Source organism: Platichthys flesus, chromosome 9 (assembly GCF_949316205.1).
Source record: "Platichthys flesus chromosome 9, fPlaFle2.1, whole genome shotgun sequence".
Taxonomy (NCBI): domain Eukaryota; kingdom Metazoa; phylum Chordata; class Actinopteri; order Pleuronectiformes; family Pleuronectidae; genus Platichthys; species Platichthys flesus.
In genome coordinates, this window is record NC_084953.1 from 25440337 (window position 1) to 25461965 (window position 21629).

Consider the following 21629-nt stretch of genomic DNA (forward strand, 5'->3'; position numbering starts at 1 on the left):
CCTGATTCTACTTCACTTCAGACCACCACTGATTATTTTACAGGATAAAACAACGTGTCAGATAAAGGCTGTTTCAGTCAGTTTTTGCATTTATTGATCCAGAGAGAGCTGAATTTTTTGAACATGTCAAATGATCATATTCGGTATTGGAAAAGTGAAAGATATAATCACTGACACACATTTCAACAAGAGCTTTCCAGCAATTTTATAACAACAAGTCACTAACTTTACAACTTACTTACAGACTCAGCCGGTAAGTGTTTTATAGGGTCAGTTTTTTCAAAGTGTGATTTTTGAGCCGCAGGCCTTTAAAGCTGTATGAAGTGGAGAAACATGTGAGATCCAAAGGTTGCAAGGAGACAGACACAAATACACATATACCTCTCTGAAGTCCTGTTCAAAGTGGCGTAGCTGCAGGCACTGCTCCAGTTTTAGGTGGTGTTTACACCAGAACTGTTCAAAAGCGTTCTCAGTCTCGTCCAGCTGGGCAAGGAGCCTGAGGCACACAATAAGAACTTAATTACACGCACACATACACACAGACACACACACACACACACACACACACACACACACAGACACACATACACACACTGAAAGGTTCTATACAACTACATAGACAGTCTACAGCCTGAGAAAAACTATGTTATATCGGTAGTTGTGTTTAACACCTGTTTATAAAGAAAGAAAGAAAGAAAGTAAGAAACAAACAAACAAACAAAGAAACAAACAGGCTTTGTTGACATCTGTCACCTCTCTACAGTGGTGTGGTTCTCCATCTCGTCTGGGTTCAGTTTGTGATTCTCTGACTTTGCTGCCTGTTCCTTGATACAACCCAACAAGGTGGTGCCTTGCTTCAAACCTAGCTTCAGTTCATCCTGGTAAAGACACAGAAACATTGAAGACAACATTATATTATGATTGGAAGATACAATATTTTTTGAGAGAGACTATTACCAACAACGTGGTAGCGAAGGTAGCCCACCCACAGCTTATTTTGTGCGAAATGTTTCTTTAAGTTATTTATAACTTATTCAGAGTGGTGCTTTCACACATTTTGACCCGCTCTGCCATAAACCTGTGATATTTTCTAATGAGCTGACTCGTACCCACTGGTACGTGTGTAAGTGAATTAACAAACAACTATGACCACAAAGGTTTTTTATTTTATTTTCATATTACATTTGTGGGAAGTTATTCAAAGTTTGACAGCTGAAGATTTTCCCCTTACTGTCAACGTAACAAATCCCTGCAAAAGGAAATTACGTTTGTAATAGGCAACTGCTATAAGGTTTGTGGGATTATTACATTAAAAGCTGCAGATATGTATTACATTTGTGGTCGATTACGTCTGTGGGCTTTTATTACGTTGGGGGAGTTACAATGTCCCTTGAGAGAGAGACCCGATGATGGGATGATGAGATCAGGCTTTATAGAACGAGAGGCTTTCTCTTCATGTTGGCATTGTTGAGGTGTTGCATTGAGGTACATTTAGGTACATATGTGTCATACTCATATCCTCATATTATGGGTCTGACCAGAGCAGTGTTTTGAAAGCCACATTTCATTTCTTGCTTGCAGAGCAAAATTGCCCAGTTTGACTGATCAAATGCAAACTGACCTCAGAGGGAACGAGAGAGAGTCCACGATATGAGGAAGGAATTATTTTAGCTGGGAGATTCCATAAAACTTTTGTATAACTTTAAATAAGAACAAATTTAAAAATAATTTCATCACATCAGTTTTTTCTCAGCCCAAACTAACAGTATTCAATGTCAGTCGTGACGCCCACCCAAAGGTCATCAAGCCTCTACCACCAATTTATCAAATATAAATACAATTTATGTATGAAACGTTCTCACCTTGAGGTTGCCGTGTTTGTCCGTGTGTGCTGTGAGCAGATCTTTGGTGCACTGGACGTCATTGGGCAGCTCTGTTTCTGCCAGGTCTGTCCCAAACCTCTGTAACATCTGGGCTGTGGTTTTCACCGTCATTGCAAAGTTCTCTATGGCCTTTAGCAAAAATTATCCACATGTGACTATTCAGCGTCATTGAATATAAGTTAATGTGATGTCCCATTAAAGTTAGGCTCAACATTTTTTTGTTCTGAATGGTAACTCACAGTTCGGTGATGTATCCACTGACTGTGACAGTACTCCAGGTTTCCTCCGAGCTCCCGGGTCAGCTGGCCTTTTTCAACATAACCTTGTAGGTCCGTCAGAGAGTTCAGCATCACGATCTGCAAGCACGTTCAATACACACTTTAGATCAAGACTCATGTTATGTGAGGATTAAGTGTGAAAGTCAAATAGTTCCTAATTAATTAGTGTGGCAATCATATCATTGTCTTCAGGAAAATTTCAAAGATTTTGCTTTAGTGCGGTTTAAAAAAACAAATGTCCAGCTAGCTCCCCATTTGTCATCTGTCAGTCTCACAACATTAAAGAGTAAGATACCAGATTACTTGTATTCAATGATATAATGCAATAATATATCATCATTAAATTAATTTCATTTTGACAAATCCGAGGATTGGTCGAGTAATTCGACTGACAAAATCCAAAGATGTCTACTGCTGCTGCTGGAAAAATTCTGTCATGGAATAATTTTCCTCAAGTGTTTTTGGTCAGGATAAGGTTGCAGGAAATATGACCTCTACACTGGATTGGTTGAAATTCAGTGGCAGGGTTTGTTCAGAAATCTAAAAGAGAAGATGGTGCTCACCCACAAGAGGTGATTGTTGAAAATCACAGAGGAAACTCACATCAGGTCCTCTTTTGAAATTTGTGGGTTTTAGCATCTTCTTGGAACTCAGAGTCTTTAAACACACAGTAGTTATTTCCCCAGCTGGTTTTAGGCTGACCATGCTCAATAGAATGAAAAATGTACTCGTAGAGGTTAGGTAAAGACAAAAAGTTTTCTTCTTCTTCTCTAAGCTCCAAAGTCCAGACTTTATAAAAAAAAAAGAGTAATTGACAGTTACCACTCACAATCCTGCACATCTACAGTACCTCTGTATTTACTTCATAAAAATCTGTTAAATCTGCTTTTTATCGATTTATACGATTTAATTTCTTCTGATTACAATTCGAATTATTTAAATTTATATTTTATTCATAATTTTTTGTGCTTTCACTTTTACATTATAATCGTCATATGGTCCCACATGTACTTTGCTGAGCACTATTTTACTACATCAGGGAGGTGAAAAAAATGAAGTGAAACATTTGCATTAGAGACTGATATGTAAAATAACTTCACGTGTACATGTTGATGTAACTGATTGGATCTACATCCAACTCTGGCTTGTCGGTCATTGTGAAGCAACTGCCCGCTACAGGGTACTGAACATTTTTGTTTTCAATCTGAATTATTGCTTGGTACGATCTTGACTTGACCACAACATAAGTGGGCTGTGCATTCATTTAAAAACCTCACATCTCTAATTAAGCAATTCTTTGGTAAAATAAGTCATACGTCTTTTCATGTGACTGAAGTTAAGGTCAGTGGCGGTGAAGTGAATGGTGTTAATCAGTACCTTCATTTTAAAATCATCCTTGTGCAGCTTGATCCCGATGTCTGCTATGGCCCTTTGGAAGAACCTGGTGGGTCGCAGCACCAGCACCAGCTGCAGGTTTCCTGGAAATGCTCCCTAAAATACAAATCAGCATGTAAACTTACAGCCCATCTGTAAGCCATCTCATCCCTTCATTCAGTCATTTATTAACTTCATACACACCCGCCAGCCGGCTAATCCTGAGACCACAATGACAGAGAGAGAGCAAAATACAAGAGCAACTTACTATGAAAATTCGGACACAGTCAGCGAAGCTTTACGACTTGACACGGCTGCCTCAGAGGAAACATTCACTGTATAAATCCTGCTGTGTGTCAATTCATATACAAAAAGCATTTGGAACGAGAGTCAATGGACTAAGTGTCACATTGTAGCTTTTAAAACTGCAAATGCTTATACATAATCACAGTGACTCCCTTTTAAAAACCATGTCTCATCAGAGATTTGACAGGTGCAGTATCTAAGCAGGATTATATGACTATTATAGAGAAATCTGGTCTCAGACCTTACAAACACATTAATAAACCACAGCTGAATGTAGCTTAAATAAGACGAATATGATTTCTAAAGTGAACCACGCTCTTCATTCAGAGCTAACATTAGGGTTATGATGTTCAGCTGTCTGTAGATTACCTCGCAACAGGTGTAAGTACTTGTGTCAATCTTAGAAACCCACACAAAATCAATATTTCTAACATTCGTTCTAAACCTTATTATATAAGGTTGGTTGGTAAAAGGTTGGTGCAGGGTCATGATTAGAGGTCATGACTACGACGACAGGCAAAATTATATTTTGTTCTTTTCCATTTGCAGGTTTTATACTTTGCGCTTCAGCATTTCCTTATGATCGTACCCATGAGGTCCATGTTCTCCACTGTAGATGTGCACTTGCACAATAAATTCCTACATTCTACCTAAATATTAGAACATACTTGTTAATATAATTTCAATCTCCTCCCCTCTGTGAGGCGCTACAGATCTCTGTTAACCAAAACCTCTAGACACAAAAACAGTTTCTTCCCCCTCGCCGTCTCACTTCTGAACAGCCAACCCACTGTGGCACTGTGCAATAACTCTGGATCTTTATAATAACAACTGTACAAATACTCCCAAAGTTATATTATATTGTAATTATATTTAATTATATTATTTATTTGACCCTCACTGTACAACTGTGAGACTCATACCATTCAATATTTATCCCTGCACCTCTTTTCTTTATTTTTCTTAGCCCATCGCACTGTTTGTTTTGTTTTGTGTTGTTATGTGTATTCTACGTAAGAACACTGAGAGCCACTTCACCATGTCAAATTCCTTGTTTGTGCAACTTACTTGGCCAATAAAACCTGATTCTGATTATGATAAGGTCTTAGTATAATATTTGTTTTTAACGTCCCCGTTCCTTAAATATGTTTATATATAGGTCAAACTGCATTAAATACAGTTTCTAAAATTTTCTTTGGAATTTTTGGGTTACACTAGGAATGGTGTTTGTCTATAGTATTAATTATAAATATATTTAACAATATGTACAGTTCACATGCGTATATGTATTTATATGGTTAGGATGTATTAGAGAACATACAGCGATCCTTGACAGAGAGGCCTTTACTGAGCTCCATTTGTCCTTCCGCCGGTCGATGATGATGATGAAGCCGATACTGGCAGCATCCAAACTGCAGACAGGAGGTAGAAAGTATGTAAACTGCACTGCTACTCTAGACTAATGCATTGTGCCTGGAAGCCATAACTATAAAATCCACTACAGTTGGATGTTTACTGCTTCTGCAAACTGATCTCAGTAGAAGAGCAAACGCATCATGCACATTTATTTATATATTTATGCTGAGGAAGTAACGTAAACGGAGTAAAAACTTTATCAACACACATCGTTAGCTGACTGATGGAATGGGCCACATGCTTGAATATCAAGAGACAATAGGATTTGTGTCTTTAGTAACAGCAAACATTATGCATATTGATACAAATCTAGCTACATTGTTAGATATTACGCGTGTGAGAGTGTGTGTACCTGGGGATGCTGGTCAGGTAAGTAACTACATTATGGAAGTCTTCCTCTGGCACTTCACTGAAGCCTGAGTATTCTGGGAAGGTGATGATGGGGGCACCATCTTTTCCTCGCCCTCCTGCAACACAAAACCACCACACACAGCATTAACAATCCGTTCTTCTTCCTTTAGTCTGACACTGTCTATTATCTTCTAGCTCTTCATTGAAGCTATCGTATTATTTGTAATGTGCATTTTGTACAAAATTTTGCTTAATTAAAGTTCATGGTATTGTTTTTACCTTTGTTTATCTCATAGAGTAAGAGAGCATCAGTAAAATGTATTGTGCAGTTACATAATTTATTTTTTTTAATGTTTTTGATTAAAGATGCAAAGATAACAAAATGTTAATTTCTTATTAAGTCTACGAGAAGAAAATAATTATGGTTAAATAATTTTTCATTGGGCATGTCACTAATATCACTATCTAAAACTTCTTCCACAAAATGTCCCAAGGGGGCGATGCTGAGCTAGAAATTCTCTGACACTCCAACTAACAATAAGTCAGAACGCTCTAGGTGTATAGATAGATCAACTTTCAACTTTTTAATCTTGACATTAAATGATGTGTGTTTGTCTGTGTGTGTGTGTGTGTGTGTGTGTGTGTGTGTGTGTGTGTGTGTGTGTGTGTGTGTGTGTGCCATGCTCTCTGCTGTCGTATACAATCTCACCTGTCAACTTTCAAACACACAGATCCATGTAACTGAGTTAAGATGGATAGTGTGGACCTGACATGCTGCAGTGTGTCATGTGGTGTCATATATGTCATAAAGTCATGTGACAGGTTTGCATACAGTGTGTGATACTGGTCCCACCAAGCTGACTACAATACAATGGCTTCACCGTATATTCTGCATTGGCTAATGTTAAATAATCAGCTTTTATTTGAGTGCAGTATTTATAAAAAAAAACACATTTCACAAAAATCTGTCTGTCTATATGTAGAACCCATATCTCACCAACCGTTCATCACGTGCCTTGGCAAATGGCATGTCTCTGTGATACGTTCACTATTGATAAAAAAATGCAAAAATGCTTGTTTTGTTGCTGCAATGTTTGATATTGAGCTGGATTACAGACTTCTTATTTTGTAAGGATGTGAATTGGGTCAGACGATTGCATTAATTGTTTAACAGACCTCATTCGTCTTAAATTACCTATTTATCTATAATCAAAGCTTGCTTAATCTGTGCAGAGTTGCAGTTTTCACTGCACTATGTTACAGTGCCAACCCCTGAACAACTGTAATGGCCTTAATAGTATTAAAAGTCTTCCTGGAATGAAATACCGGCTGGTAATTCAGTTAAACCATTGGCTAAACCCAATACAAATATTTAAAGCTGCATTAATCAATAACTTCGGTAAAAAAAATTGGGTCAAATGACTGTGTGTGATGAGAAAGATCTGGAATCCAATAATGGACTTGAATTAATCAAGTGGCACAGACTCCTAATGAATGCCAGTGCTCTGTTTCCAGTGGAAATGTCAACGGACAGTTTTTGTAAAAGATTTGCCTGAACAGAGAACTGATAAACCAATGTGGTGTTTTCAGCCAATTGCAATGCCCCAAATTGGCGAAAAACAGTTCTCTGCCCTTTTCTTTGGACTAAATCTAAGCTTGAGCCTATTTTACAGCTCTGTTTATGCAGCAATTTGATCATTCATTCAGGAGAATTCAGTTTACCCATGAAAGTGAAGAATGGTATTAGTTCACAAAATTGTTTAACTCGGAAAAATACTGAAATATCAAACCAGGATTGTACCAATACCAATGCAATTCCTATTCAAACAGTCCTATTCAAACAGACAGACACACACATTAAGCTAACGCCACAAATGGGATGTGTTGAAGTAATATAACTCGGGAAGCATGCGATGCTGAGAAAGGTTTTTTTTGGAAACAGTTGTTACTTTGGTATGTTGTGAGACGTGAGACTGAGAGATGGAATGACAAGAATCCCTGAAAAACCACACAGGCTGCTGTGTCACCGCGGTAGCAGCACATCTGGAAAGTCGGAGGGAAGGGGCTGAAAAACTACTTTCCAGCAAAGGCATTACAGTGAATAAAGTCAACTCATTAGGCCAATCATACCACTCTGACATAAGCATCCGTTCAACATATGCTTCAACACTACTACAGTTTATTACATCACTACACACAGAGTGTTATACTGTTTATATTTTTCTTAAATTTTAGTCTGATGTCACAACGGGATCATTTTTGTGCTGATGTAAACTTTTAATGAATAACTGAGGCACAGGAGTACTGTGTACTGCAGAAGCAGATGTGAATGTCATTTCATTTATTTAAATTCCTTATTCAAAATGTCAGCAGCATGGTGGCACTTCTATGCTGAGGGTTAAGGGCAGAGGATGTCACACCTCGTTAACCTCCTACGAGACAAATTGCGATTTGTGAATATGGGCTAAAAAAATATGATTTGATTGGTTGACAAAAGAAAGTCAGGGGATGACTAAGGCGAGCAGGATCAATTTTGTGGAAACCAAACTGCAAACCAAACTGCAAACAGCTCTCGTCACAGGGGCGTTGTTCCTCAGCCCCCCCAAAAAATTATTGTGAATTTTTTTTTTTAAACTTAAAAAAAAAATTAGACTATTGTTTTACACATGGACAAGTTATTTATAACTCTAACATGCTACATATGTGAGTGTGTTTCTGGTTTGTATGTTTTCTCCCTTTCAAATTACAATCCAATAGCCTCTCATCATACTTAACAATAAAAGACCGGGCACTAGGACCTTGGGGAGTCTGCATCAGGGCTGCGCTGGCTTTCTCACTCTCCCAAGTAACTTCTCTCATCAAGACAGCAGGATGACAGCCAAGGAGTTTAGCTCATAGTAAATGTAGATGTTAACGATTGTTACCTGCTTAAATTTAGGTTTACTTGAGGCAAATGAAAGGGAATATTGTAATGAGCTATGTTAACACTTAGCTAGCTAGCTAGCTATTTTGTTAGTAAATGTCTCCAGTGAGCAAGAGTGTGAACGAGCAAATTTGAAATGTAAGAAATAACTATCGGCAGCTCTCTATTCTTTGCATTAATATCTATCTCTAGTATTTAAAACAATATTATCAGTGCCTATTATTCCCTTCTGCTCATAATACAACAAATAAACAACTCAGAAGTGACACTCGCAGGTCAATTCCCCATCCATTGTGTGTGGTCCCTTTAAGAATTAGGATTTGGGAGTGACGCGGATATTGAAAATTAGTATATCCGTCTTTCCTTTACAAGCAGGAAAAATAATTTCTCTCTATTTGAGAAAAGTAAATTTTTGTGTTGTCAAATTTCACAATGACCCTGAAATTCTGTCTCTTCTGTCATCTTATACTGAATGAATGCAAGCAAAGATACAGAGAAAAATCACACTCTTTCTGATTGAACCAATCAATGAACTGTCTGAAACAATGGATATCCGCAGCCCCAAATGAGCCCTGAAAAAAAAAATTTGGCGCAAACATTCTGCATCCTTAGGGGCTAAGCCCCCCCTTTCTTTCAATCCTAGAAACGCCCCTGTCTCGTCATATTTGCAAAGCTTTGGCTTCTTCGCAACTGGCGCATCGGTTGCCTGACTTTTACAAATCAGAAACTTGTCCAGCGTTGTTTTTTGTTTGCTGATACAGTGTGTGTGATGTTAATAAAGTTGTAATTGCAACTTCGTGGTCTTGTGAGCTTGCTTGTATGTGTGACTGGGAGCGACTTGCACACGAATAATGATGTGTGTCTCTGAGAGACTCAGCGGAGCAAGGGGCGGAGCCACGGCGCCTGTGTGTTTGTGCTGTCCGCGGCCGACACAACACTGTTCAGGAAGCCACTGCAGAGGGGCGTCTCTTTGGAGCCGCGGGTTGCAGACCCCTGTCTACGGCGAAAGAGCGATTTGTTTACTGCTCCGCCGTTAAAGAGGTGCGATCAGTTTGATCAGCACTGCTCTATACAGTGGATCAGGGTTCGAATTATCTTTTTGTCTCTAAGGGGGTTTTGTTAGGATTTCAAATTCTAGCTGGTATTTGGGTCTGACTGAAACTATTTGCAATTTAAGAGGGGGGGAAGCATGATCAGTTTGAACCAGATATAAGGCCTTTATTCAAATGATTTATAAATAACCCTTGCTGCATATTGTTAATAATGAATCTTATAATTGTTCTGAATTCTAACTTTTGGTATTAAACCATTATTCCCTTAGACTCATCGAGGATCCTAATGTTTACATCAACAGGACATTGTTTGAATATAGCAGGAACATCATATTCCTTTCTCCAATGGCCTACATGGCACCAGAGGTGTCAAGGCCTTTCATGAAGAGAACATTTTGCTTAGCAACTATCAGAGTAGTAGAAGCGTCACGGAGAGCGGCTTCTTGTCACTTCCTGGATTTCTGTGCCAAGAGGCGTGGACATGCCTGTGCACCAACAAGGGAGAACCAAATTGATTTGCGGTGACTCCCCTTCAATCTTTCATAACCAATCATATTATATCTACTGTTATAACTATATCAAACCCCTTTTGTTCAGGGCCATTATTAACTACCTATTGCTAACTTAATTAGCCTAGGCTGTGATAATTGTCCATAGCTATGTTGTTCAACTTTCATTGCATCTCAATAAATATTTAAATTGGACCAGTCCGGCTCTTCTCATATTTAGGATAAACCAACACGCCTGACAATTTGGTGACCCCGACATGATCCTAAGAGAAGTTTTGACGGACGTGATCCTGAGAAGGAATCTTTTGACCAGAAAGACCGGAGACCTCGAGGTCTAGGCTGCTCCGATCGATCCTCCGCATTCTCACAAGAGCTCTAAATCACAAGGTAGGCAGAAACCTGTTAAAGCAAATTCTGTATTAGTTAGATAGTCATTGTTATAAGTGTGAGAGTGCGGTGGAGAGATCGGAGGTAAGATATAAATAAGTTCTGTGTTTTTTTTTGAGATGCAATGAAATGAGATAAAGAAATGAAATGAGATAAAGACATGAAATGAGATAAAGAAATGAAATGAGATAAAGACATGAAATGAGATAAAGACATGAAATGAGATAAAGACATGAAATGATATGGGATAAAGAAATGAAATAAGATAGAGACATGAAATGAAATGGGATAAAGAAATGAAATAAGATGGAGACATGAAATGAAATGTGATAAAGAAATGAGATGGATGAGATAGAGAAACCAAGAGAAGGATTTGAGGTTTTTTTCAGCTTGGCGCAAAAGATTTCCAAATTTGACGATTCAAACAATTGTTTGCAAATACAACAAACTGCAACCTGATTTAGTCAGGGGGTTTTGGAGGAAGCGGTTTTTGCCTGCACCGGCGAGTGAGGGACCAAATTGCCAAATACCCTGTTGTTGAATCAGGTCCTAATAGATAGAGGATTCAGGAACCACGATTGCAGTGGGATCTGGAGACAGAGTGGTGTTCTGACGGGGACAGTTGCTTAACGGTCCAGAAACCCTGTTGAATCGATCCTGAAGCAATGATAATAAGGGTCTGCGAAAATATTGTGTACTGGGAATTCAGCGCTGTTATGACGAGACCAGACGCTTCACTGCAACCAGTCACAAAGCTTTGGAGCGGCCCTTGAATTCGGAATATAACGGCTGTGAAAATATTGTATTCTGACCGTGGCATCAGTTTCGACGGATCTGAAGCTTAACAACCCAGAGTGCAACTTTGAATCAAGTGCCTAAGATTAGTTAACGGGACTCAGGTAATAATATGATATCTCTGCATCTAGCACCTGTGCTGACGAGGCAGGAGCTTGACTAGCAGACTTTACCGTTATTCTGAGTCTAGCATAAAAATGGGGTAAGACGCCAAGCTGATATTAATATTATTGTGAGCTCACCTGAATTGTACAAGTTTTGTAAAATCTATGGTGATTCAGCACAGTGGCTGATCACCGTAGGAAGCTGTCTGCTGTTTTGTTTTTGTCTCCGTGGAGCTGCTGTTGCTGCAGTCGCCACGGTAACGCTTCCATATGTACATACATATATGCAATGTCCGTTTTGGCTTATGTGGTTTATTATTCATAACACAAAGACCTGAGAGGATTTATTCTGGCTTAGTTTTGTAAAAGTTATTGTGTTGTGTCTTTCAACTTTAGAAATCAGAGCTTATTTGAGATTTTAAGACAACGACTGAAGACGTAAAAGCAGGGGAACACTGTAAATAAAAACCTGTTAAAATCGTTGCAATCATTATTAGCTCTGTGTAAAACACATTGATCATAGAATTAGTTTTCAATGATGTTTTTGTGACCTAGACACGCATTTGTTGCTTGACTCAGGCCCAAATTATAAAGCACAGCGACATTAATATTCTGTTTGCACCAAAGGTGAACAGAAAAGTTAGTTTTTTACTGTGTTCCTTTCTCTCAGGAGAGGTGTTGTAGTTAAATATAAAGTTTTAGGAGGTCGATGTGGGGATATCACTAAGATTCCTATTTTTTGCTTCGTGTAAATGAACTATTTTGAATTGAAGTGTTTATTCTCAGGGCATTTATTTATTATCAATCACTGGCTTAAAGAGCTTATTCTGAGGGGAAGTTAATATACCTGATATCAGATTTAACTTTGTGCTATTGTTATAAACAAAATAGCGACTAGAAATTCTCACTAAATTGACACAAAATAGGGAGAATAATCTTTCTATTTATGTTTAGGCTGCCTGGAATCACAAAGAATACCAAATCTAGGTTGAATTAAAAAGTATGTCTATGAAAACGAGAGATGAGGAGAGAAAAAAAGAGTCAAGGTCACACGGCTGACTGAGACGCAGGAAAAACTGACTGAGCGAAAAACTGACTGACAGGAAAACGACTTTTTCCTAGAAAAATAGGAAAATAGACTAGAGGCTATACGCCTGCCAAGATGTATGTTGTATGTATGGACGGGAGGAGCAAACTTGTAAAGAACTTGCCAAAGAAAGTAAAAGAATGTTGAATGAAGGTTTGAGAGATTAACGGATGACGAGAAAAATAAAGCTATGTTTGGGAATAAGATAGGAGTGAGATGTTTCAATTCAGTAATATCTTGCTCTGAGATGGATAATAGAATGTAAAATTTGAGGGGTAAAGAAAGTAGGGGAAGAGATGTGGGATAGAAAGATTTTGTATGTGCACAACAGCAGGAATGGGAGGGAGATAAGAGAGTTTGGGAGTCGGAAGCCATCTGGGGAAGGCCAAACGCTTTGCAGCTTGCAACTGGCATTGACCACATAAGGAGGCTTGGTTGTTGGTTTCTATGTTGGGTTGTTTGTTTTTTCCTATTGCTTCATTCAGAAGTAATGAATTCCAAACTTAATTGTTAAAATTATACTTTTTAGGCACAAATTTGTGGTTTCAGATTTTTCAAATATATCCAATCCATTAGAGGAAAGGAGAAAAGGTTTAGGCCTCCAAATTTCTACATAAAATCAGATCATTTAATATCTTATTTTTTACCCGACAGCAGGGATAATAGTAGACACCAGTTTAATACTTCACAATTTATTAATTTGATTCGTAATATAACTTCAATGATGAGTGATTAACCGAACCTTATAAAATCACATTAATGTGTCCTTTAAAAGTCCATCTCTGAGTACAGTCAAAATTTAATGTTTTTTGATTTTTCTTTCTTTGTTTTTTGATATTTATTAGCCATTTACACCCTTGAAAAGTGTCATCCTCAACTGTGGTTTTGTCACAATGAAACGATAATCGTTTTTGTTTTTAGTATGGAGAACTTGATTCTCTGATGCAATGAGCCCTGTGAAGCTAGACAGAGCTGGTCTGCTTTGTTCTACTCGAGTTTGATGAGAAGGGAAAATCTATCTGTTCCTTATTAATATAAATCGATACTCCACCCTTTTTTATTTTGTATCTTCATTTCGCAACAATTTATGTTGAAACAATCATCAATTATGTCTGTGAGCATAAACGAACAACTGTTTCCTATCAACTGAAAGCAAAGGATAATTGTTTCAAAAGAGGGATTCATGTTTGAGTCTTGTTGAAATGCTCTAATTCTGCCTCTTTATTTTTATTTTTTAGAGCTGAAGTCATTCATGTGCTTGCGATGAACCAAATCAGTCATATGAGGATGAGAAATTCAACCTAAACTTTCAACTTAATTCTGTGCTGCCTGAAATTATCAAAATACAAAAAATAAGACCTTTTGAATGAATAATTTTGCCATTTTGGCCTCTATACACCAACTGGTTGCTCATAAAGGATATTACACCTGGGGAAACCTAAAGATATTAAAGCTCAGGTTACAACTGGTTTGACATCATTGGATTTGCTTGTTTAATTGTATAATTGTATAAAAAATTAGCTTTTGTTTAATATTTTATTAATTTTGTTTTGTCTTATTTTGGTTATTGTTTTTAATTTTAATTTAATTTAATTTTAGTTATACTTTGGATTTAGATTTAGATTTTGAATTAGAATTTTGAGTCTGATTCTGATTTTAACTTTTTACAGACAGAGATACACACCCCTGACATACCACCATGACCAACACCGACCAACCAAAATACACACACATTCATCGACATGTCACAGCGCTACAAAAACATTGACTGGCTGAAGTAGAGGATCTGGTTTATTCTGAGTCTGTCCCTTCTGCTTGGATTTCTGATGAGTGTGCTGTTTTGGAGGTATTATTATTAACAGGCTAAAGAAAAATAAATAATAACCTGTCAAAAACAGTGTGTTTTATCCCGAAAGATGGCCGCCGCCCCTGTCCAGACCCCCACCAACCTGCTGCAGCTTCTCTCTCAGCTGGAAGACGCAGCCTGCGAGTACTAACGTCAAATCCAGAGTCTACGAGAGATAAGTATCGACCTTCAGTCATGTGCTGATATTGCCCTTGAACAGTTGCACCAGTGCAGAGCTTCTTTCGCAGAGAACGAGGAGAGTAGAGACCAACTGAGACGGGATGTGATGAACGGCAAACGCCAGCCCAACCAAACTCAGGACGCAGCAGAAAACCACAGGAAAGAGAGTATGGAGCTGCAACGCAACCTCAGTGAGGTCAGCAAAGAGAGGGACACTCTCAGCCAATCAATCACCCAACTGAGAGAAAGTCTGCGAAGTGCAGACACCGAAAGAATCAGTATGAAGCGACGGTCTGTGAGGAGGAGGTGGCTGAGCTAAGCAACAACCTCAGAGAAGTGGAAAAATCACGACTGGAAGTTCGGAGAGAACTCCAAGAGCTGCAGACTCGTCGGTCAGGGGAGGAGCCCCTTAATCAGATGGCTGCCGTGTCAGAATTACATGTGGAAATAGCAGAGGCAGTAGCGCAGGCTATGAAAATCGAAAGAGACAATCAACCCATGGCTCCATACGTTCAACCCCCTCCATTCAGACCAAGAGGGGGGTACGGCCGTGGTCAGTATGGAGATCAAGCCATAGGTTACAACGATAATCGATGCCATCGGTGCGGCCAATCTGACCATTGGATCAGAGATTGCCCTAATATGGGACAAAGACGATCATCACCTAACCCAAACCCTAACCCCTACAGAGGGCAAGGCCCCCATCGCGGAGGACCCCCAGGACGAGGCCGAGGAAGAGGCATGCCCCCCGCACCCACACCAGATGCAAACTGCCACCTGGGAACACGGCAACGGCTATGACCACTGAAGTTGCCCAGTGTCCACGGAAGGTCACGTCATACCCCAAATTAGACCCCATAGTGACCTTTTAAAACTAATGGATAGTCCATCCCCTTATCATTAATAAATACAGCCCAATACCCACTTTTAAACAAAACCCTCACCGCCATTGAATTAGGAAAAAACAGTCACCTGGATTATAGGTGACATTATAGCCACATTTTTATATGTCACCCCCTAAAAAGTCAACTCGGACCACGGCATCACTGCAGTTCTGAACTTTAAAGCAATTACCTTTACACCGGCCCCGACAAACCAAAAGCGCTCAGGTGCTCAAACACCCTGACATCACCTGAAGGATCCAAACCCATCAACATGGCCAATGGAATGATATCGGACAAGCCCCACATAACTCTGAGGCCCTCTCCCAAGAAGAGATCAAACTCAGAGAAGATCTCCAATCCAAACTAGCCCAGATATTTCTCAAACAGGCCCCTGGACCCACACACTTCAGTAGGAAACAGACTCAGAAGAACATAGAAATACTCTGGTGGCATCAGTAGTACACAAATACGATACATGCAATTCACACGACACTTAAAAGACCATATAAATGCCTATGGGCCGTTTCCCTGTTTCTGATGTGCCATTCAAAGCGCTGACCACCAAGTACAGGGAAATTTAGAATAGGAGTTTGATTCACCCTCAATGTAACTATTGTAAGACTCTTGTAAGCCTGAAAATAAATATGTTTCACCACTTAAAGAGGAATAAATCTGAATCCAATTCAAGGACCAGAGGTCTAAAACACTTTAACTCATAGCGTGTTTCATCTTAAATGAAAAGCACAAACCATAATACAAGCCCTTTGTTTACACTTTATTGAATGCCATATCTATAATCATATTTAAACACTTTAAACTCTTAATATCAGTGAAGAAGGTTTTTATTTTTTGGTTTCACCAATTATCTTAACATCCAATGCTCTTAATTTGAAAGGTGTTCTACTTATGTTTTTATTATTTTATCATGAAAGAAAAGTGTGTCAGAATAACTTTTATTTAATCTGTTTCAGCTGTCGACTCTGAAACGGTTTGTTGAATCTCATTTCATTTTTCCTTTGTATGTGATTCCTGTGTTACCACAGGGCAATTTGAAGTCAAAGCTTCTGAATTATCATGTATAGAAGCAGTCAGATGATTTTTGGAGAATGGTTTGAACACAAATATTCAAACGCTGTCATCTCTGCTGCTTATTGAAATTCAGCTTGTTAATCATTTAATATTTCATGAAATGCCAAAGATTTTTGTCACTCTTCTGCCACTTTTTGAATCTTTATTTTTAATGTCCACTTATTAGGCTACTACTCCTCAAAATCTTAAAGAAATTGTTGACCTCAAAAGAAGGGTCTACCTGTATGTCTTGTTTTGATTACTTGTTTATTTTCCTTTGCAAATATAAGTTTATATAATCAACTTTAAACTCAGTTACGCACTGCAGCATATTAATCACTTTTCTGTTTGTTTCCTTTCAATCTATGGGATCTGGGCTCCATGTCTCCACAACCCACTCCCATCCGGTGACAGCTGCACCTCTTGCAACCGGACAAATGGAAAGTATTAATTCCACAAAAGGATCTCCACAAGGCTAAAATCCAAGATCATTGACTCTTAAACTGATGTCCGAACAGCACTGGATGGGATGGTGGTTAGGGGTACATGGAAATCCCAAGTAAGTGGTTCACACCATTAAATGGTGTGAAAAGAGGGATTGTTAGGATTTCAAATTCTAGCTGGTATTTGGGTCTGACTGAAACTATTTGCAATTAAAGAGGGGGGGGGAAGCATGATCAGTTTGAACCAGATATAAGGCCTTTATTCCAATTATTTATAAATAACCCTTGCTGCATATTGTTAATAATGAATCTTATAATTGTTCTGAATTCTAACTTTTGGTATTAAACCATTATTCCCTTAGACTCATCCAAATATATTTCAAGCAGCTGTCTGATAAAGTTCTGGAGGTCGGACAGTGTGACTTTGTTGACATTGTTTTGTCTCGTTGTTTTGGTTTCGAGGATCCTAATGTTTACATCAACAGGACATTGTTTGAATATAGCAGGAACATCATATTCCTTTCTCCAATGGCCTACATGGCACCAGAGGTGTCAAGGCCTTTCATGAAGAGAACATTTTGCTTAGCAACTATCAGAGTAGTAGAAGCGTCACGGAGAGCGGCTTCTTGTCACTTCCTGGATTTCTGTGCCAAGAGGCGTGGACATGCCTGTGCACCAACAAGGGAGAACCAAATTGATTTGCGGTGACTCCCCTTCAATCTTTCATAACCAATCATATTATATCTACTGTTATAACTATATCAAACCCCTTTTGTTCGGGGCCATTATTAACTACCTATTGCTAACTTAATTAGCCTAGGCTGTGATAATTGTCCATAACTATGTTGTTCAACTTTCATTGCATCTCAATAAATATTTAAATTGGACCAGTCCGGCTCTTCTCATATTTAGGATAAACCAACACGCCAGACAGTTTCTATGTCATAAAAAAGTTGGCACACCACGCACGTAGCCTACCAAGGCTAAACAATGAAATAGCCTAGGCTATTCCTAGGCTTCTCCGTTTTGACGGACACGGACAGATAGGACCGCCTTCTCCAACATGGAACGCCCTCTCCGTGCCTCTCCGCGGCTCCTCGGAGAGCTTTTCGTGCAGCTCTCCTTTTTTACTACACGTCGAAATGGCGGAGAGCCCACGGATAGCCCTTGGCTGTGATTGGTCCGCTAACGCCAGCATTTCGGAATGGAAACTTCCTGTTCCATTCCCTACATCCACAATAAACCAAAATCACAACTACGACTCTATGATTAATGTGACAAGTGTGTTAAGCCAGCGGCGTTGTCCGGCTGACGGTGGCTGGTTAGAGCACTTACGGCATGTGTGTACGGTCACATACTGTTATAACGAACTTTCATAACGTGGCTAGCGGGCTAACCACCATGCTAACTGCGGTGGGAACAGCGCAAAAACCCGCTGACTTTAATCCCACGGCTCATGACACTGTTTCTCAAACACCGTCAGGTTAGAAGCAAACACTTTAGATCGATACTAACTAACGGTAGTAGTTAGTATCGGGTGTCCCCGCTGACTGTGCGACTCGGAGTAGCATACATTGGCCTCGTAGCATACATTGGCCTTTTTAAAGCCTGAAACATGCTTCTGCGACTGCGTCTGCGTCTTTTCACGCCGCTATGGCGCAAGACTCGTTTTCATTCATGCTTCCCCAACCGTTGCGCGTCTTACAAAGCAATTCTGCGCCAGAAGACTAGGCGGAGTAATGCTTTTTGTCGAGACGACCTTAGAGACGCCTTCTTTCTTCTTCGTCGATTGTTTATTTACATAGCCACTGCGGCTCATCGTAGCCTTTTTCTGGCGGACAAATCCGCCAGTCAATGACAGGTTATACAAGTGATCATACTATCGGATATCTTCTGCCAAGTGCTCTTCTATTTGGTCCATATTCGTTCTTCTAAATCTTCCGTGATTTCTGCCGGTATTATGGGGCATGAAACCGGAAATGCAGCTCCAGAAGGGATGTGGAGCAGACCAATCACAGCCTTGCGGGCTGAGTGAGCTTGCGGAGCTTTGCCGTAAATTTTAGAAAAGGGGGTCGACACCCGTCAGCACGTAAGGAGGGATACATAAGCACGTAAGGGACCCGGAAGGGCTCTTGCGCTTACGGGCCCGTGAAAACGCAGAAGCATGTTTCAGGCTTTAGGTGAACTGTCCCTCGCGCCCCCTCCCCTTCCCCTTTCTCACACAGCATAAAGCAGGGGCGCTGCAGTTGCAGGGGTAGCCAATTTGCCTCCTATATGAAAGATAATAGAAGGTGCCCGGTTCGCCCGTGCCCAAAACCGCCACTGACTGAATCAATACTGCAGATACCTGGTGCGTTGTGATTGATAACTGCAGTGTCAGGGCAGCTAATAGAGGTGGATTGAAGATATTTCTACTGATGAAGGGAGGGGCAGAATGCGCAATGGTGTCTTTCATAGCTTTTAATCTCACTTTTTGAGGATTTTCACAAAACAAAAACACAGACATTTCCAAGAGGAAAATAATATTAGTTTAGCTACAATAATAAAAGCAGTATGTAATTTAGTGTGGTCTGTTTTGAAAGAGTTCCTTCTGAACCATCAGTAATGTGATTTATAACTTAATTTGGAGTTTATGTTATTTTCTAGGAAAATATAGCAAAACACAAACAGGCAGCAGAATACCAGTGACATATAAAACAAAATTACATTAAATCTGACGTTGCATGTTCAGTGGAAATTGGATCTTTAAAATCTGTTTGTAATCCTTCCTTCTTTTATACATTTAAAACTTGATTTTAATGTCGCACACAACCGACCGCTCTTTAACGTTACCTTAACATTTTGGGAAATTCACAAGATTCCAATTATCTTGAATCCAATTTGCATGTAACAACCTTCTATTATGATAGATAGTTGATTATATATATTTTTTGTTTTATTAGTTCATCCGCTAATTTCCATACACAAGGTCACAACGTGGTCGGAAACCCCAGTTGTGGAGGCAACACAACAGGGCAGTGAAACAATGGGACAGTGGGACAGTAAGATAATGGGACGGTAGGACATTGGGGCAGTGGGAGAGTGGCATTCTGTTACGTACCTGAGAGCAAGGCAAACTGGCGATGGAGCTGCTCTATGATGTCCATGGCCAGCAGGGGCCTGATCTCCTGCTGCATGATCTCATCTGTAAGGATCAGACACACTGATCAGATACAGCCTGATACATCCATGAATCGTACACAGCTAGTGAATACAAAACACACACAGTAAGATGTGTCTCCCCGTGCTGAAGAATCAAATTATGAAAGTAACAGTAAAACCACATATGCAGTACATCTAACGCATCCAGTGTAGCTGTGGTATAAATAAAGACAAAGACAGATAATGAAAGACAAGGATTAAAGAAACTTAAAGACAAGGGAATAAGCTGCTCGTAAGCAGAAGATCGAATCACAAGATAAGTTATTTGACCAAACTGTAGCCGATCAGTGAGTAATTAAAGAATAAAGCACACACACAATAGGTGCCATCACTTCCCATTTCATCTGTTGTGTCCCCATGCACAACTTCTACAATCAAGGGCCCTGAATTATAGGACAATGACTGGGATTGCCGTAAAACCGCTGTTTCATGTTAGTGACAACAACACAACTCTCTTCAGCATCAATCATTTTCTCAAGATAAACTTATTACATTTTTCCAAAGAAAAAAAATGGAATACCTGTGCTTGAGTTTGGCATCAGGATCTGTGACCTCTGACCCTTTGAAGCTTTGGGTTTAAAACTGAAAAGAAAGACTCAGGTGATGGCCATGCCCACACCTCACTACTCCCTGAACAATGTCTTATACTGAAATTTATTTTTTTGTTTCACTTTTCTGTTTTAGTGCTCTACTTTGGTAGCCTGACGTTGTCAGACTCACAATTCTAGTCAGAATGTGAGTCTGAGACCGCTCCATTGGGCTGTGATTATGGGGCGTGTTTCAACTGACCAGGAAGTAAAATTCCTCTTCGCTCAATTGGATAGACCTACAACCAATCCTACAACAGCTGGCTCCCATCCACTCCCATGTTAAAACTTTGTGCCGGTCACACCGGAGGCTGAAGCACCGCGAGGCAGCCTTGGCACAGCGCGGTGCAGCGATCTACTGGATCAACGGGTGATATTATTATCGCTGCCCGGCGGTTCAGCGTCGCTTCAGTGTCCGTTGTGAACAGCCAAACGCGGGGCGATAGGGATTAGCGCGGTGCTTTGGCGTCGCCTCCACGGTCTGTGTTCCTCTTTCAAAGTAAATGCACTGTCGATGTCTTCTAAAACAGACTCAATGGTAGCATCTACACATCTCAGCTCGCCAGCGGCAGGCATGTTTGTTGAAAACGAATTCAACCGTTACCGTTGATCATCTGTCAATCATCGTATAAAGCCCGCCCTGACAATCTGATTGGCCCGGTCGGGCATCATTTTTTCCCAACGGAGTGACTCCAGACCGAACTGCCCGATCAAAAATGTTGTGGGCGGGGCTAAGTTCGTCTGGCATCCAGGCTACTACTTTGGAGGAGAAACAACCTGAATAAACCTTGTAATATATGTTTTTAGCTGAGTTTAGAAAATTAAATGATCATATAGAGTCAATAAAGAACGTTTTTCTAACTGCTCCTTGGTCAAATGCTGTAGCCTATTATGTAACCATCTATTTCTGACTAACATTCACATAAACATATAGAGCAAACCAGAACAAAGCATT

At 39.7% G+C, this 21629-nt stretch overlaps 1 protein-coding gene across 6 annotated transcripts in view; it reads right to left on the reverse strand.

Annotated features, from left to right (window-relative positions):
* mcf2l2 (MCF.2 cell line derived transforming sequence-like 2) overlaps positions 1 to 21629 on the reverse strand; it is a 121030-nt gene that overhangs the window by 73430 nt on the left and 25971 nt on the right. For all 6 annotated transcript variants that reach the window (XM_062396344.1, XM_062396343.1, XM_062396342.1 and 3 more), the window contains exons 2-9: positions 19987 to 20070; positions 5610 to 5724; positions 5163 to 5253; positions 3539 to 3652; positions 2123 to 2239; positions 1863 to 2012; positions 754 to 878; positions 382 to 496 (exon numbers count right to left, since the gene is read on the reverse strand). In XM_062396344.1, the coding sequence (XP_062252328.1) occupies positions 382 to 496; positions 754 to 878; positions 1863 to 2012; positions 2123 to 2239; positions 3539 to 3652; positions 5163 to 5253; positions 5610 to 5724; positions 19987 to 20070 (911 nt within the window). The remainder of the gene's footprint in view (positions 1 to 381; positions 497 to 753; positions 879 to 1862; positions 2013 to 2122; positions 2240 to 3538; positions 3653 to 5162; positions 5254 to 5609; positions 5725 to 19986; positions 20071 to 21629) is intronic.